This window comes from Lonchura striata, chromosome 3, assembly GCF_050655825.1.
Source record: "Lonchura striata isolate lonStrDom1 chromosome 3, ASM5065582v1, whole genome shotgun sequence".
Lineage (NCBI taxonomy): Eukaryota > Metazoa > Chordata > Aves > Passeriformes > Estrildidae > Lonchura > Lonchura striata.
Window position 1 is genome coordinate 1,139,349 of NC_140705.1, and position 16,317 is coordinate 1,155,665.

General features: G+C 54.3%; 1 protein-coding gene across 1 annotated transcript in view; it reads right to left on the reverse strand.

Moving 5' to 3' along the window:
• Nucleotides 1-16,024, reverse strand: part of HADHA (hydroxyacyl-CoA dehydrogenase trifunctional multienzyme complex subunit alpha) — a 30,976-nt gene extending 14,952 nt beyond the window's left edge. The window contains exons 1-9 of the mRNA XM_077782493.2: nt 15,920-16,024; nt 9,946-9,987; nt 9,786-9,856; nt 8,555-8,688; nt 7,056-7,194; nt 6,018-6,137; nt 5,834-5,936; nt 1,254-1,376; nt 532-650 (exon numbers count right to left, since the gene is read on the reverse strand). Of these exons, the coding sequence (XP_077638619.1) occupies nt 532-650; nt 1,254-1,376; nt 5,834-5,936; nt 6,018-6,137; nt 7,056-7,194; nt 8,555-8,688; nt 9,786-9,856; nt 9,946-9,987; nt 15,920-16,007 (939 nt within the window). The 5' untranslated portion in view covers nt 16,008-16,024. The remainder of the gene's footprint in view (nt 1-531; nt 651-1,253; nt 1,377-5,833; nt 5,937-6,017; nt 6,138-7,055; nt 7,195-8,554; nt 8,689-9,785; nt 9,857-9,945; nt 9,988-15,919) is intronic.
• Nucleotides 16,025-16,317: the final 293 nt, after the last annotated feature.

Sequence of the window (16,317 nt, forward strand, 5' to 3'; positions counted from 1 at the left end):
CAAACCCTTCACAGGTTTTAGAGGAGTTTAGGAAACAACTTCAGTAGTGAAAACTTGTTTTACAGTAAGGATTCATTCACAGAGTGTAACAGGATGTCTGTGTAACAGAGGGGACTAATAAAATTAATACTTTATGTAATGAAGCATTAAAGTTAATACTTTATGCATACTAATATGTAGTTAATGCTGTGAAAATTATGGCAATTTCTATTTTTATGGTGTCAAACAGGTCTCCTGAACTCTTCAGAGACTGTAGAGAAAACCTGTGAAAACTGCAGCTGAAAGTCTCATGGACAAAATATTCCAGCTAAGCCTTCCCTCAGCTGGGATTCCTGCTCTACCCCTCACTGGTACCAGTACCCATGAACTGGTGATCATAATTTGGGCAGTGATCCTGAATTCTACCCCACAGCCAGCACTCCTCAGGACTGATCTCTGTGAGGATCAGGATGTTGGTCTCCCTCTGCCTGTCCCACGTTCTCCCACAGATCCACCTGCCCTGCAGCTGCTCCCACCTCGCAGGGGTGTTACCTCGATGATCTTCAGAGGAGCAGGGTACAGCCCTTTGGTTTGCTTTTGAACTTTGCTCTCCACTGTCTTGTAAACTTGCTGCCTGACGAAGGGAAGAGCCATGGCATAGTCTGTTAGCCCTGCAAGGTGGGACAGAACAGGGGTCAGCACAGTGCTGTGCACAGCCAGCCTGCCAGGGTGGACTGCAGAGGTGAGGGAACACAAATGTGAATATCTCCAGCACCTGAAACCCAGGCACAGGCAGCAGGGGCTGCTCACAGGTTTTCCATGGATTATTCCATGGACAAGTCTCACTGAGGGCTGAAGTGTCCTCCTAACACAAGAGGTGACACAGTGAGCCCCAGGAAGCAGAATTCCCACAGATGTCCCTGTTTCTGGGCTGTGCTGTTGAGGATCAGCATGGAGCAGTCCCATGTGCCTCTTCCCACTTGAGCTCACGAGCCTGGGACAGAACCTGCCACCAAAACTTCGCAGATGGACATCCCTGGAGGCACCTGCTCCTTCCACTCCTTAGGGAGTCACCTCAGGAGCCACCACGTCCAGCTCTGCCAAAGCCCAGATCTGCAGGGCAATATTTTCTCTACATCGCTCAAGAGATGATTCCAACGTGAAATACAACTTGCTTTTGAAATGGAATTAAGCAGGAGCACGAACACATCCTGGAGAAGCCAAGCTGGATTACACTCCCTGCTGTCCCTTGGGATTTCTCCCTGCTGACTTACTCTGCATGAGGCCTCTGGATCTCTTGGCAGACACAGTCTTGTTGGCCAGTCCCCTGGCAAAGCCAATGGCCACCTCCTCCAGGTACTCGATTGTTCTTGCTTCAGGAGTCTTCACTCCTGGCCCTGGGGAGAGCAGAGAACACAGCACAAGTTATCCCTGAGGGATGAGGATGCAGGGAAACCAGGAGCAGACACAACGTGGTGGGCCTTTGAACTGCTCCCACTCCATTCCCCGCTCCTGTCTGGCTTTTCTGGGTTATGACCAACAGTGGGAAGGCTCAGCAGGGACCATCTGAAGGCCCCAAGGGATTCATACAGAGGGCATTGTGAGAAAAGCTGGAATGCCAGTTCCTCGTGGGAGCAGGGCCAGCTTGCATCCAACTCTGCAATCACATCAGGCTGCTCAGGGACCTTCTGGACACCTCCAAGGACAGAGGTTCCAGGACCTCTCTGCAGGTGTCTTCAGCTCCTACCCATCTTTTTGCCACCTGTGCCCTGTATTCCTCAAACCTTCCACTTGACACAACTGCAGGCACCCAGAATCCTGCGGGAGCTGAGGTGTTCTGCCTCCCCTCCCTCGTGCTGCAGATCTCCTCTCCTTTGTGGAGCCAACACTGAGCTGTTAAACACACAGCCAGCATTCTGGGAGGGCTGAATCCCTGGAAATCCCTGTCCTGGAGCCAATGTCCAACCAACCCCAACCTTTGAACTCAGTGCAGGAAACCTCTCACTTGCTGTAGCTACTGCAAGACCTGGTCCAAGTTAAAGCTGTCCCAGAGTGAAGCAAGCCACCACAAAACCAGTTTTAGCAGCCTCTGAGGGTGGGTTGCACAATTCCCAAGCACAGGGATCCTCATTTCCAGACAATTGTATCATCAGGACAGGAGGACACAGCACAGGGCTGGTCAGGCAGCTGTGAGATGCTGCCAGAGACAAACTCTGAGTCAGTGATGCCAGAGCAGTGCCTGGTGAAGCTGCACAGGGTCACCAAGTACAGCCTGGAGCTAAATGTGCAACTTTGGGCTGAACAAACCTGGGGAGATTACACCCCTGCAGCTGGGCAGGGCGATTCCCCTTCATGCTCCAAACACAGCCCAGAGCCCTCAGAGCTAAGGAAACACCCCACAGACACTCTGACAGAGGAGACAGGTACAATCCAAAATCAGAAATTCCCTCCTGTTTCACCTCCCACTATTGTCCTCCTCCACAAAAGGCTGAGGTCCTCAGCTATAAGGTTTTAATTCCAGAAACTCAGAATTGTTTGGTTGGGAAGAGGATGTTAAAGGTCATATAATCTTCCCCCTGCCACGGCAGGGACATTTCCACTGTCCCAGGGTGACCCAATGTCCAACCTGGCCTTGGGCACTGCCAGGGATCCAAGGGCAGCCACAGCTGCTCTGGGAATTCCATCCCAGCCCTGCCCACCCTGCCAGGGAACAATTCCCAATTCCCCATCTCCCACCCAGCCCTGCCCTCTGGCACTGGGAGCCATTCCCTGGCTCCTGTCCCTCCATCCTTGTCCCCAGTCCCTCTGCAGCTCTCCTGGAGCCCCTCCAGGCCCTGCCAGGGGCTCTGAGCTCTGCCTGGATCCTTCTCCTCTCCAGGTGAGCCCCCCCAACTCTCCCTGGATCCTTCTCCTCTCCAGGTGAGCCCCCCCAGCTCTCCCTGGATCCTTCTCCTCTCCAGGTGAGCCCCCCCAGCTCTGCCTGGATCCTTCTCCTCTCCAGGTGAGCCCCGCCAGCTCTCCCAGCCTGGCTCCATGGCAGAGGAGCTCCAGCCCTTGGAACATCTCTGTGGCCCCTTTGTTTCACCTCTCTGTGTGAAAACTTGAGGGTTTTCACCCAGCAGACCCCACAAGCTGCTCCCTGCTCAGGGAGTCTCTCAGCAAGGAGGAGATAAAGCAGCACAAACACTCTGACAGCTCAGGGAATCTCCTGTGGAAGTTTCTCTCCTGCCCTGGCAGAATGTCAGAACCAGTCCGAGGAAAAACGGGCCAAACAAAACACAGCTGATTTTACAGGCAGCAGACAAAATATAGCTCAGAGCTGCTGCATAAACTACATTTCAGCAATGCCCAGGGGGGTTTTAAAGAATTCACTGGAAACCCAAGAGTATTTGGGAGTTCAGAGCTCAGACTTCACCATCTTCCAAATTCTCTTTTTACTATACTAGGCAGAGACCTTCAGCTTTATATCTCAATGTGCTACAAGATGTCAATCCCTGATTCCCAGTAGCTTGGATACATTAACAAGAGCTGGATTCTGATGCTACAGCTGAAGAAAATTGCTGCTTGTTTCAAAGTCTGAGCTGTGAGAACCATTCACACCGAGTGGCTGACCCCACATGTGTGGGTTTGCTTTACCTGCAGTTAATTCCCAGTGTTTTGCTGTTTCCTAACCCAGGAGCTCTGAGCTGTGCCCTCCCATCTGCTTTCTTTTATAAATGGCACATGTCAGAATTGGATCCAGGGAGTGCTGCAGAGCTCCCTGCTGAAGGAGAAGTGATTGCACGCCCTGAAATTGCCTCCTGATTGATGGTGTCTGTCTCCTTCCAAGCTTTCTGTCATCAGTTAAAGCATCACCCCAGGCACAGCTGCTTTCCCCAGCCACAGAGTGAAGAGGAGCCCTCCTGGTGCTGGCTGCTGTTTGGATAACAAGGAACACATCCAATGTTTGCATGGAATTTGTATTTCTGTGTTCCTCCTACGTGCTTCTCTGAGCTGAGGCAGGATTCCCAGCAGCTCCTCAGAAAGCTCACGTTTTCTTTTAGCAAACTGGGCTAATTGTGGCTATAAACAGCCAAATTTGCTAGCTCTTAAAAAACAATTCACTTCTAAGCAAGCATCAAGTGGGAAAGTTCACCCAGGCAGTTTTAACTCCGGCCTGAGAACCACAGATCTGTTTTAGAGGAATGAATACAGCTGAAGGTAAGCTAAGGATATCTGGGTATCCTGGGCTGATCACCCCAGTGTGGGCAGCAGGAAAGGGGGGATTCTGCCCCTGTGACCCCTGTGCCAGGTGAGCCCACCTGCAGTGCTGCCCCGTGCCCAGGTGAGCCCACCTGCAGAGCTGCCCCAGCCCTGGGGATTCCAGCAGCACAAGGACCTGGAGCTGCTGCAGAGAGCCCAGAGGAGCCCCCAGAGCTGCTGCAGGGCTGGAGCCAGGCTGGGAGAGCTGGGGGGGCTCACCTGGAGAGGAGAAGGATCCAGGGAGAGCTGGGGGGGCTCACCTGGAGAGGAGAAGGATCCAGGGAGAGCTGGGGGGGCTCACCTGGAGAGGAGAAGGATCCAGGCAGAGCTGGGGGGGCTCACCTGGAGAGGAGAAGGATCCAGGGAGAGCTGGGGGGGCTCACCTGGAGAGGAGAAGGATCCAGGGAGAGCTGGGGGGGCTCACCTGGAGAGGAGAAGGATCCAGGGAGAGCTGGGGGGGCTCACCTGGAGAGGAGAAGGATCCAGGCAGAGCTCAGAGCCCCTGGCAGGGCCTGGAGGGGCTCCAGGAGAGCTGCAGAGGGACTGGGGACAAGGATGGAGGGACAGGAGCCAGGGAATGGCTCCCAGTGCCAGAGGGCAGGGCTGGCTGGGAGATGGGGAATTGTTCCCTGGCAGGACCCAGGGAATGGCTCCCAGTGCCAGAGGGCAGGGCTGGGTGGGAGATTGGGAATTGTTCCCCGGCAGGGTGGGCAGCCCCGGCACAGGGTGCCCACCCTGGATCCCTGGCAGTGCCCAAGGCCAGGCTGGACATTTTGGAGTAGCCTGAGACACTGGAAGGTGTCCCTGCCCCTGATACGGGATGAGCTTTAAGGTCCCTTCCAACCCAGGCCATCCTGTGATCCAGCTGAGCACTGGCCTGTGGGACACCACGGACACCAGGGCTTCCCTGGCACTGCTCAGGTTGGGCAGCAGCAGCTTTTTATGTATTTTATTTTCTGCAGCACCACCAGTGTGCTCTGGCTGTGCTCTGCCTGGGGAAGCCATGCTCAGCACCCTCCAACTCCATGGCAGTGCCAGCTGGAGCTGTGGCTTCCATTCCAACTCCTCACTGGGGCTGGTGACTCCTCCTGGGAGGCTTTGGAGGGTTTAGTCCTCAAACTCCTTCATTTAGTCACCTTCCAAGAAAGCTGCCCTAGTGAAAGAATTTGGGAGCAAGATATGATTCAGCAGCCGAGGGAATTTCTCCACCCAGCTGGCAATTCTGAGTCCTTAAGCCATGGGGGCTGCCTGCTGCAGCTCCTGTCAGGGATTACCATCTGCAGGCTGCAGAAACACAGACATCAATCATCTATTGTCCTTCCATTAGGGGCTGCAATCTGTCCTCTGACATGATAAATGAGCAACGTGGGCTCTTATCTGGATAATTAGCTCAAGGAGCAGAGCCAGCAGGCCTGCCCTCCGTGCTGACCTCTCCTGTTCACTCAGCTTCTGCAGCAGCCTTGCATTTCAAGGTCCCTGTGCTTGTAAGGTGGGCACAGGGATTCCTGCTCCCCTGCAGAGCAGGACAAGACCTCTCCATGCATTTTGGTGAGGGGAGAGGCTCCCTGACAGGCAGCAGAACATCAAGGAGCTGAGGGACACCGTGTCTGACCTAGTGGTTCCACCAGCTGGTCAACCAGCCCCATCTTCTTGGCTCTGTCTGCACGGATGTTCCTGCCAGTCAGCATCATGTCGAAGGCAGCAGGAAGTCCCACCTAGAAGGGCAGAAAGAGGATTCCAGAGTGGGAGCTTGCCAGGCAGAAGGGGCTGTGGGGTCACGTTTTCCTCTCACTCACCATCTTTGGCAGCCTTTGAGTACCCCCTGCTCCGGGCAGGAGACCCAGCAACACTTCAGGTGTTCCCAAGACTGTTTTCCTGTCCTTTGTTGCTACTCTGTAGTGACAGGCAATGGCAACCTTAAAAATGGAAGAGACAAGGAAAGGTTTCCCTGTGAAGGACAACAGAAGAACCAGGCAGCCATCACACTGGTCTCTCCCACACACTGCCTCAGCTTTCCTTATCACCCTACCCCAAATTCCTTCATCCAACTGCCCAAATTCCCTCTGTGCTCACTGATGGCTTCTCCTGGGAGATGACAGCAAGAGGTGTGAGGTGAACATTAAACTCCCAAACTGATTTTGGACCATCAAGGGCTTAATTCATTCACTACACTAAGAGCACAGTCCCATCTACGGATCACCCATGATGAGCCAACACACTCATAAAACTTGAGTGTAAAAAACTTGAGAAATCTGTACAAACTGAAGAGACTCCTTTCCAAGATGACACTCTTTTAGTAAAAACTCTGCTCCAGGAATTAGCAGAGCCTTGCAGTTTACAAAACCCTGGCTGGGAGATTACAAGGCAGAAGATCCAGGCAAGGTGCTGGAGTGGAGCTGCAGGCAGGGTGGAGCCCGGCTGGGTCCCCACACTCACTCACCCCTCTCACAGCAGCCCCACAAAGAGTGGAAGTTGCTGGGATACAAAGATTTGCCTGAAAAGCAGCAATTTCCAGCCAGCAGCATTGATGCAGATCCAATGCCTGCTGGAAACAGTCTGTTTTCCTTTGGACACTCATCTAAATATTAGCCTGGCCCACACAGGTTCAGATTTGATTTGCTCTCCTTCCACAACAGCAGCAGAACTCACATGGCAGAGCCCTGAAGCACAAGCAAGTCATTAACTCGCCACAAACTCATTTACATGATGTAATGAGCCCTCATCAGCTCCCAAACTCATCTCACGGTACCAGTCCTGCTGGCATCATTTGGGGAACCAGAGAAGCAGCAGTGCCAGCTCCCACTCCTGCTGTGAGCCCCAGGATTGTCCAGTACCTCCAGCCCTCCTCCCAGGCAGCTGCCACTGATGGCAGCCACGACAGGCTTTGGAGAGTGCTCAATCTTTTCCAGCATCTTCTGTCCATCCTGAGAGAGCTGAGTCACTTCCTGAGCAGTCTTGCAGGCTTCAAGCATGCTGAGGGGAGGAGAGAGGTGCATGAGGATGGGAAAAGCACTGACAAAACAGCAGGAAAATGAGAGGTTTTGATGACTTTGTCCCCGTTTTTCTACAACCTCCAGTGCCTGACACACAGGCAAGAGCTGTTTAGGCCTCAGTTTTGGATCAGGCAGCACAGGGAGACTCACTAAACCACTAAACCCAGCAGGGTCAGGCCCTGCATACTGACAGGGGTTTTCCTGAGACACTGATAGAATGATCCCTTATGCCAGGGCTCTGGAAGCCTTTGGAAAAGGACTGACAAAACAGCAGGAAAATGAGAGGTTTTGATGACTTTATCCCTGTTTTTTTACAATCTCCAGTGCCCGACACACAGGCAAGAGCTGTTTAGGCCTCAGTTTTGGATCAGGCAGCACAGGGAGACTCACTAAGCCCAGCAGGGTCTGGCCCTGCACGCTGACATGGAGTTTTCCTGAGGCACTGATGGAATCCCTTGTGCCAGGGCTCTGGAAACCTTTGGGAGAGGAGGAAGGGTCATAGGAAGCCTCAAAGCACTTGCCAGGAAGGGTGGAGGGAAGAGCCCAGAATCACCCTTAGAGGAGCAGACAGCCAGTGCTCTGATGCCACACTGCCAATTAGAGACTCCCAGTGCCAATTATTCTCCTGGAGGCTCACAGCCTTTGCCAGGCAGGAGAAATTTGGGATGCTGGAGGTGCTGAGGCTAGGAGACACCTCTTAACCACAGCCTGGCCTTTGCTCTGCTCACCTCCTTCCCTCCTGAACAGGGAGCGAGTCTCTGGTCCCTGTTACATTACAGAAATGTAACATGGTTTTGGAGGCTCTATTTTTAATTTACCTTTTTTCCTCAGAGCATTCTGGCTTTTAATGCCTTTAAGCAATTATTCCTAGTGTCAGCTGTAGGAGCCAATGGCATTGCAGGTCCCAGTGGGCACCCCCAGGATCACCCCACACCCAGGAAAAGTTACCCAGGGAGCCTGGGAGGCTGCTCAGCACAGGGCAGAGTGCCAAACCCTGCCCAAACGAGGGGTCAGACTGGAAGGCTGCCAGGCACTCCAACCCAGCTTAAACGAGTCCTGCATGTGAATGATCCACTCTTGTTGTACCCCAGGCCCAAGGACAATGCCCACCCCAGAGCCAGGATGGGTTTCCTTGGCTGCAGGAAGGAGTGTCACAGCCAGGAGGGGTTTAAGGACTGGCCACGTCCCTCTTTGCCGAGATCCTCACTTCAATTCCAGCGACTCTGAAATGCTGAGCACGGGGATTTCACTCCCAGCCTGTGCCTCACCCCGGGGAGGTGTCAGGACAAACTGCTGGCTTTCAGGGACAGCTCCACCAGCTCCTGAAGCCCTGTGCTTACTTGAGGTCCGCTCCAGCAATGAAAGAGCCTGGCTTGGAGGAGATGAGCACGGCGCTCTTCACGGCCTCGTTGGCCCAGATCTCGTTCATGACGTCGGTGAACTCTGCACTCAGCTGCTTGGACAGGGTGTTCACCTGGGAGCAGAGCAGCAGCCTCAGCAGGAGCTCACCTGGAGCCCACAGCTGCTGCAGTTAGCTCGGCCCTGCCCTAGCACAAAACCCACTCCAGGACAAAACCCTGCAGCAGGTCGTCTTTAATGAGAATTTCCTCTTTAACCTTCACAACAGTGGGTTTGTGGCCCCAAACGTTGATTTTATGAACTTGTAAACTGCCTTTTTTTTTTTTTTTTTTTTTTCATATAATCATGGAATGATTTGGGATGGAAGGGACCTTTCAAGGTCATCTCATCCAACCCCCTGCAATGAGCAGGGACACCTTCCCCAGACCAGGCTGACAATATCCCTCCAGATTTACTGAAAGGCTGCAACAAGCAGGACAAATCCAGCCTGGGTTCTTTAGGTACAACCAAATCCTCACATAAAATAGGGTATTTCAAACCTGAGACTGCTGCTGCTCCACAAAGGAAAGAATTATATAAAAACCCTCTTTCAGTCTGCTACAATTAATACAAGATTTTTCATAGCACTAGTAGTTCAATCTTTCTATCTTGTATAATATCAGAGCAGCTCAGCTGCTTTGCTTTAAAAACCAGGTTTTTACTGCAAGCTCTATCGTTGCTCATAAAGAATATTTCCATCTGTGAGATGACACCTGAAATTCCCTACTGGTTATGAGACTCCAAAATGCATTTTCAGATGTATTCCTTAGATGTCATTTACAGAGTTCCTGCCTCCTGATACCTGAACAACTGCAGCTGTGTTGACCTAAAAAATGAGAATTAGGTTCTATTTATATCATATTCATGATAATAGAATCAAAAGCATTTATGGATTCCAAATTACTGAAGTATGGACACATTCTTTAACTGACTTGAATACAAGAACTAAGCAAGATTTAATTTTTTTTTAAGTGTTCCTTAAGATTTGGAACTCAGCAAGACCTTCTCCCTGGGAGAGAGACAAATCAGCTTAGCACACAAAGTACTCCAAGAGGCATCTGCAGATGTCTCATCAAAATCCCTAAATCTTCTTTTCCTACTTCTCCTTTGCTCCCAGCTCTGTAAGGCTGCAGGTTAGGGAAGTTCTTAGCCTTGAGTGGGAATTTTCAGTACCTTGGAATTTGGTGTGTTGAAGCGCACGACAGCGACATCCCCTTTGATATCACAGCTGACGTGGGTTCTGTCTGCAAACAAACACAAAAATCAACAGGGGTGGGCTCAGCTCCTGCTCCAGGGATTTTAAAATGGATTTATAGAAAAGCTTCACACTTACTCTGGAGGGCACTGGAGGTGGAGATGTTACGGCAGGCATAACCTAAGGAGAAGATGCCAGAGGTGTTAAAGGAATTCTCAGCAGCCTCAGTCTCTCCCAGCTCTGCTGGACAGCTTTTGGGAACCCTGGGCAGGAGCCAGTCCCTCTCCTCAGGGCCTGCCCAGTGCCCCACCAGCATCCAGCAGTGCCCTTCTAGCACAGACCCCATCTAGTGCCACACCTGCCATGGGCAGGGACAACTTCCACCATCCCAGGTGGCTCCAAGTTCCATTCAGCCTGGCCTTGGGCACTGCCAGGGATCCAGGGTGGGCACCCTGTGCCAGGGCCTGCCCACCCTGCCAGGGAACAATTCCCAATTCCCAATCTCCCACCCAGCCCTGCCCACTGGCACTGGGAGCCAAATTCCCTGGCTCCTGTCCCTCCATCCTTGTCCCCAGTCCCTCTGAGCTCTCCTGGAGCCCCTCCAGGCCCTGCCAGGGGCTCTGAGCTCTGCCTGGATCCTTCTCCTCTCCAGGTGAGCCCCCCCAGCTCTCCCTGGATCCTTCTCCTCTCCAGGTGAGCCCCCCCAGCTCTCCCTGGATCCTTCTCCTCTCCAGGTGAGCCCCCCCAGCTCTGCCTGGATCCTTCTCCTCTCCAGGTGAGCCCCCCCAGCTCTCCCTGGATCCTTCTCCTCTCCAGGTGAGCCCCCCCAGCTCTCCCTGGATCCTTCTCCTCTCCAGGTGAGCCCCCCCAGCTCTCCCAGCCTGGCTCCAGCCCTGCAGCAGCTCTGGGGGCTCCTCTGGGCTCTCTGCAGCAGCTCCAGGTCCTTGTGCTGCTGGAATCCCCAGGGCTGGGGCAGCTCTGCAGGTGGGGAGCTGTTCTTCCTTGTCCTGTGCCTCCAGGCCCTTGTGCCTCTCCAGCTCTTGGATCCAGCTCCACTAATGACACACAAAGCACACAAGCACCTCTTCTTCCAGAGCCCTCAGAAACCCCAGACCACCAGATGAACAAGTTCTGCCCACAGGTTTGACTCTCCTTTTCCTGCTCAGAAATTCTGTTTGGGCCCCCCGATCTCTCAGCACACAAATGAACCCCAGCTCCATTCAAGCTTGAGGATCCCCAAACTCAGATGCAGGCTGAATCCCTGCCAAAGCTGCTTTAAGCCTGAATCCCAGGAAAAGTGTTACCTCCACATGGATCTATCTACCAGCCAGCACACAGCCGATTAGGCAGGGGAGGGCTCTGCTCAGCACTGACAAAACCCTCAGGAATGAAACATTCCCATTCCCAGCAGCAAGCAGGGAGGATAACCCAAGGCCAGGAGAATAAACTGCCTCCCCAAGAGGTGTCTCCCCCCGCCACAGCCCCGTGACACGGGCTCAGGGCTGCACTTTGGCCTCCTTTCCACCTTGTCTGGGGTGCTGGCAGTCGGGACTGACCTTTGCTCCCATTCCTGAGCCCAGGATATGCAGTGTGATGCCGTGGGGATGGAAATTCAGAGTCAGGCTGTCCCAGCAAACAGCTCTGGGGTGTGTGTGTGTGTGTGTGTGTGTCATGTGCCCACAGCAGCATTTTATAAACAAAGAGTGAACCAGTTCCCACTCCAAAGCTCCTCAGCAATATTTAATACCCACATGTGATAGCTCCATCCAGCAATAATTTCCCTAAATACTTTGTTGTGTACTCCTGCAAACAAGCACAAACATTGAATTCCCACAAACCAGGTGGGGGCTGACAACAATTCCTCTGGTGGGAGATGCTGCCCAGCAGAACACCACCTTTACCAGCAGTATTTTAACCCAATAAAAGCCATGCAACCTCTTTAAAGAGAAAGCAAGGACTGAACTGTCTCCCTGAATTCATTCATTCAATCCTTGCAGCAAGCTGGGATAGGGGAAGGTGTCCCTGCCTGTGGCAGGGGTGTGGAACAAGATGAGCTTTAAGATCCCTCCCAGCCAAACCAGTTTGGGATTCCAGATTTTTTGTTCTTTACATGGCTTTCCTTTCCCACACCAGTTCTCAGATTCCTTCCATGAAAACCTTCAGCCTTCAATTCCTCTCTCCCTTTCCATTCTCACAAAACAGAAGAGATGAAGTAGGAAAAAAAAAAATCAAGGGCATGGCTGCACAAATATCACTCCACTTGAATATAAATTCTTTTGGGAGAGGCGCTGTCAGAAGTGCACCAGCTGGTTAACACTGGAGTGAGCTTTCTGTAGCCTGACAGTGGTTTATTTTAAGTCTAGAATATTTGTGGAAAACATCTTTTGCTAGGAAGCACAAGTCCTTGTCCTGGTCCTTGCACATCTGCTTTAGGTGTTGATCCCTTCAGCATTGCCATGGGAACGTGCCAAGACTGAAGCCAGAAAAATCCTCCAAAATGCTGCAGGAAGCAGAAGCCCATATTCCGACTTCCACTGTGTCCCATCACTGATTCCAGAGTTAATGCCCTGAAAATCAGTTCCAGGCTCACTCCAGCTCAAACACTGTCCAGCACCAGGACACCAACACTCCAGGTGCCCTCAGGACTTTGGATGCACCAGGGAATGGACAACACCCACCCCACAGCCCAGCCTGCTCCTTCCCACTTTCTCTTCTCCCTGTTCCTACCTCAGCTCCCACCCTTCCACTCACCGGCACGTGGCACACGCCTTGAACTGGGAACTGCCTCCATGGCTCAGGGAAAAGCCTTTTTCCAGTCCTGGAGCAGCCCAAGCCCCAGCAGCACGGAGCTCAGGCTGCCTGAGCTGTCCCTGCCAGCTGAGCACGGAGCTGTGACCCGTGAGAAGGGAAACTCCCGGCACACTGAGCTTCCCAAGCCACCCTGGGAACCTGGTGGCACACGGATGTGGCCCAGCAGGTACAGCCAGCCCTGGAGCTCACCTGGCTCCTGACTGCTCCCTGCCTTTGGGCTGCCCCTGAGAGCTTTGCATGCACTTCCCAAGCTTTGCAAGGCAGAACGAGGGTATTCATTCATTAGCAACGGTGGTAGTGTCCTCACAGCAGCTCCAGGGCTGTTTGTTGTGGAGAGCTTCACCAGTTGGAACAAGAATTCCAACCAGCAGCAGCCTGAGAACTCTCTGGAGTTGCCACAAGTCTCCTCCTCAGTGATTGCAGCTCCCTGTCACGTACAAACCTGCTCCAAGGCTGCACGTAACACAGCTGTGATCCCAGAACCAGGAATTGCTCACCAGGATCCCTGAACCGTGGGATTGCTCACCATGATCCTGGAAACATGGGATTGCTCATCATGATCCCAGAACTGTGGGATTGTTCACCATAATCCCAGAACCAGGAATTGCTCACCATGATCCCTGAACCGTGGGATTGCTCACCATGATCCCAGAAACATGGGATTGTTCATCATGATCCCAGAACTGTGGGATTGCTCACCATGATTCCAGAAACGTGGGATTGTTCATCATGATCCCAGAACCATGGGATTGTTCACCATGATCCCAGAACCAGGAATTGCTCATCATGATCCCAGAGCCATGGAATTGCTCACCATGATCCCAGAACCAGGAATTGCTCACCACGATCCCAGAACCAGGAATTGTTCACCATGATCCCAGAACCAGGAATTGTTCATTATGATCCCAGAAACATGGGATTGTTCACCACGATCCCAGAACCATGGGATTGTTCACCATGATCCCAGAACCAGGAATTGCTCACCATGATCCCAGAACCAGGAATTGCTCACCATGATCCCAGAACCAGGAATTGCTCACCATGATCTGCTGTGCCACATGCCGCGCCACAACAATGATTCCAGAACCAGGAATTGCTCACCATAATCCCTGAACCAGGAATTGCTCACCATGATCCCAGAACCAGGAATTGTTCATTATGATCCCAGAAACATGGAATTGTCCACCATGATCCCAGAACCATGGAATTGCTCACCCTGATCCCAGAACCATGGGATTGTTCACCATGATCCCAGAAACAGGAATTGCTCACCATGATCCCAGAACCAGGAATTGTTCATCATGATCCCAGAACCATGGAATTGTTCACCAGGATCCCAGAATCATGGGATTGTTCACCATGATCCCAGAACCAGGAATTGCTCACCATGATCCCAGAACCAGGATTGCTCACCATGATCCCAGAACCAGGAATTGCTCACCCTGATCCCAGAACCAGGAATTGTTCACCATGATCCCAGAACCAGGAATTGCTCACCATGATCCCAGAACCATGGGATTGCTCACCATGATCCCAGAACCAGGCATTGCTCACCATAATCCCTGAACCAGGAATTGCTCACCATGATCCCAGAACCATGGACTTGTTGGATAAGAGCTCTCAGAGCACCGAGTCCAGCTCTGAACCCCGCACTGCTGAGCTCAGGTTTGGGTTTAAACGAAATAGAGCTGGAGTTTGGGTCAACATCAACACCAGACTCTGAGGCCCTTCAAAGTGCTCAAATGTGAGGTTTCCAGAGCTTCCCAGCCAGGCCCTCTGGCCTTCCCAGGGCTCCTGGGGACTCCCTGCCTCGGTGGCCAGGAGGCACCAAGCCAGATCCGTGCAGAGGCAGGAGAGAGCCACAGCCCTGCCCAAGCTGGCAAGGGAGATGCCCCCACAAAATCATGGAATCACTGAATCCCAGGATGGTTTAGATGGGAAGGAATGTTAAAGCTCATCCAGTGCCACCCCTGCCATGGCTGGGACCCCTTCCACTATTCCAGGTGGCTCCAAACCCCAGTGTCCAACCTGGCCTTGGGCACTGCCAGGGATTATCCAGGGGCAGCCCCAGCTGCTCTGGGAATTCCATCCCGGCCCCTCCCTACCCTCACAGGGAACAATTCCTAATTCCCAATCTCCCATCCAGCCCTGCCCTCTGGACACAGCCATTCCCTGGGTCCTGTCCCTCCATTCCTTGTCCCAAATCCCTCTGCAGCTCTCCTGGAGCCCTCCAGGCTCTGAGCTCTCCCCAGAGGATGATTCTTTTCCCAAGGCTGAACATCCCCAATTCTCTCAGCTGAGAAATCATGGAGCACCTGGAGACAGCCTCCCCCCAGGCAAGTGGGACTACGGGGTCACAGGGATGACAGGGATCCCATGGATACACCTGCCTGCCTGGAGGGCAGCCACAGCACCCAGGCTGCCAAGGACATGGGGACACCCTCTCCTTTCCAAGCAGCCACTCGGGGCACTGGGGACAGGCACACGTGTCAGGGCACAAGGACACTCTCTCCCCGTGGCTCAGCTCATGTGCAGGGATCTGACTGGAGGGTGTGTCCCCCCATCAGTGCCAGCTCACTGGGACCCCCCAAGAACTGCTCAGAGATTCCCACAGCGTGTCCCTGTGCAAGGACTGGCACAGCAGGATGTCCCCATGGGGGCACACAACCCCCAGAGACCACAGGACACGGAGGGGACAAACCTCGGGGTGGGGGATGTTTGGGACCTGCCAGGGATCCCCTTGGGTGACTCTGGGGACAAACCCCTCACACGGGGCACAGACACACATGGGGACACCTCCCACCCCACAGCTGCCCCGGGGATCCCCTGTCCCAGTCCCGGCCCTCACAGCCTTCCTGCGAACTCCTCACAGCCATCACCTCAAGAACCCTTTGTGACCCCCAGACACCCCCAACTCCTGCCCCAGCACCATGAAATCCTCTCTGGGACCCCTTGTTCCTCATCCCCTCAATGTCACCCCGGCCCTCGCCCACTTAGCGCGGCTCTCAGTGCCCCCCTGCCCCTCGCCCCCTCAGCGCCACCCCTGCAGCGCCTCCTCACCGTCCCCCCAAAACTTTCTCCTCAGTGAGCCCCATCCCACGCCAATCCTCGCTCCTTTAGCGTCCCCCGAGCCTTCACTGCCCCTTCACTGCCCCCCTGCCCGCCAGCGCTCCCCTTCCCTCAATACCCCCTCAGGCACCTCCCGTCCCTCACCCCCCACTGCCCCCATCCCCCGGTGCTCCCCTCAGGCGGGGGCCCCCGCAGTGCGGCCGCTCCCGCTCCCCGCCGTGCCCTGGCTCACCGCGGGGCGGGGTGTGCCGCGTCGGGCCGGCCCTGGCGGCGGCCGGGAGGCGGCCGAGGCTGCCGATGGCTCGCACCGCCGCCGCCATCTTCGCCGAGGTCGAATGAGGGAGGAGAGGCCGCCGGTGGGGGGGGGGGCCTGACGGCGCACGCCCCGCCCGCCGCGCCCCGCCCGCGCTGCCCGCCGCGCTGCCCGCGCGCTTCGCCGCCGCCGCCGCCCCGCCGCCGCCTCCCGCTCCGCTCTCCGCCGAGCCTCGGGTGGGTGCGACCCGCGCCGGGCCGCAGCGGATTGCGGGAGAGGCCGGGGACGGGCTGCGGGGCGGCGGTAGAGGGAGAGGTGCGGGTCAGGCGGACGCGGGCAGCCCGAGGGTGGCGGGGCGCGGGGTCCTCGCTGGGTGG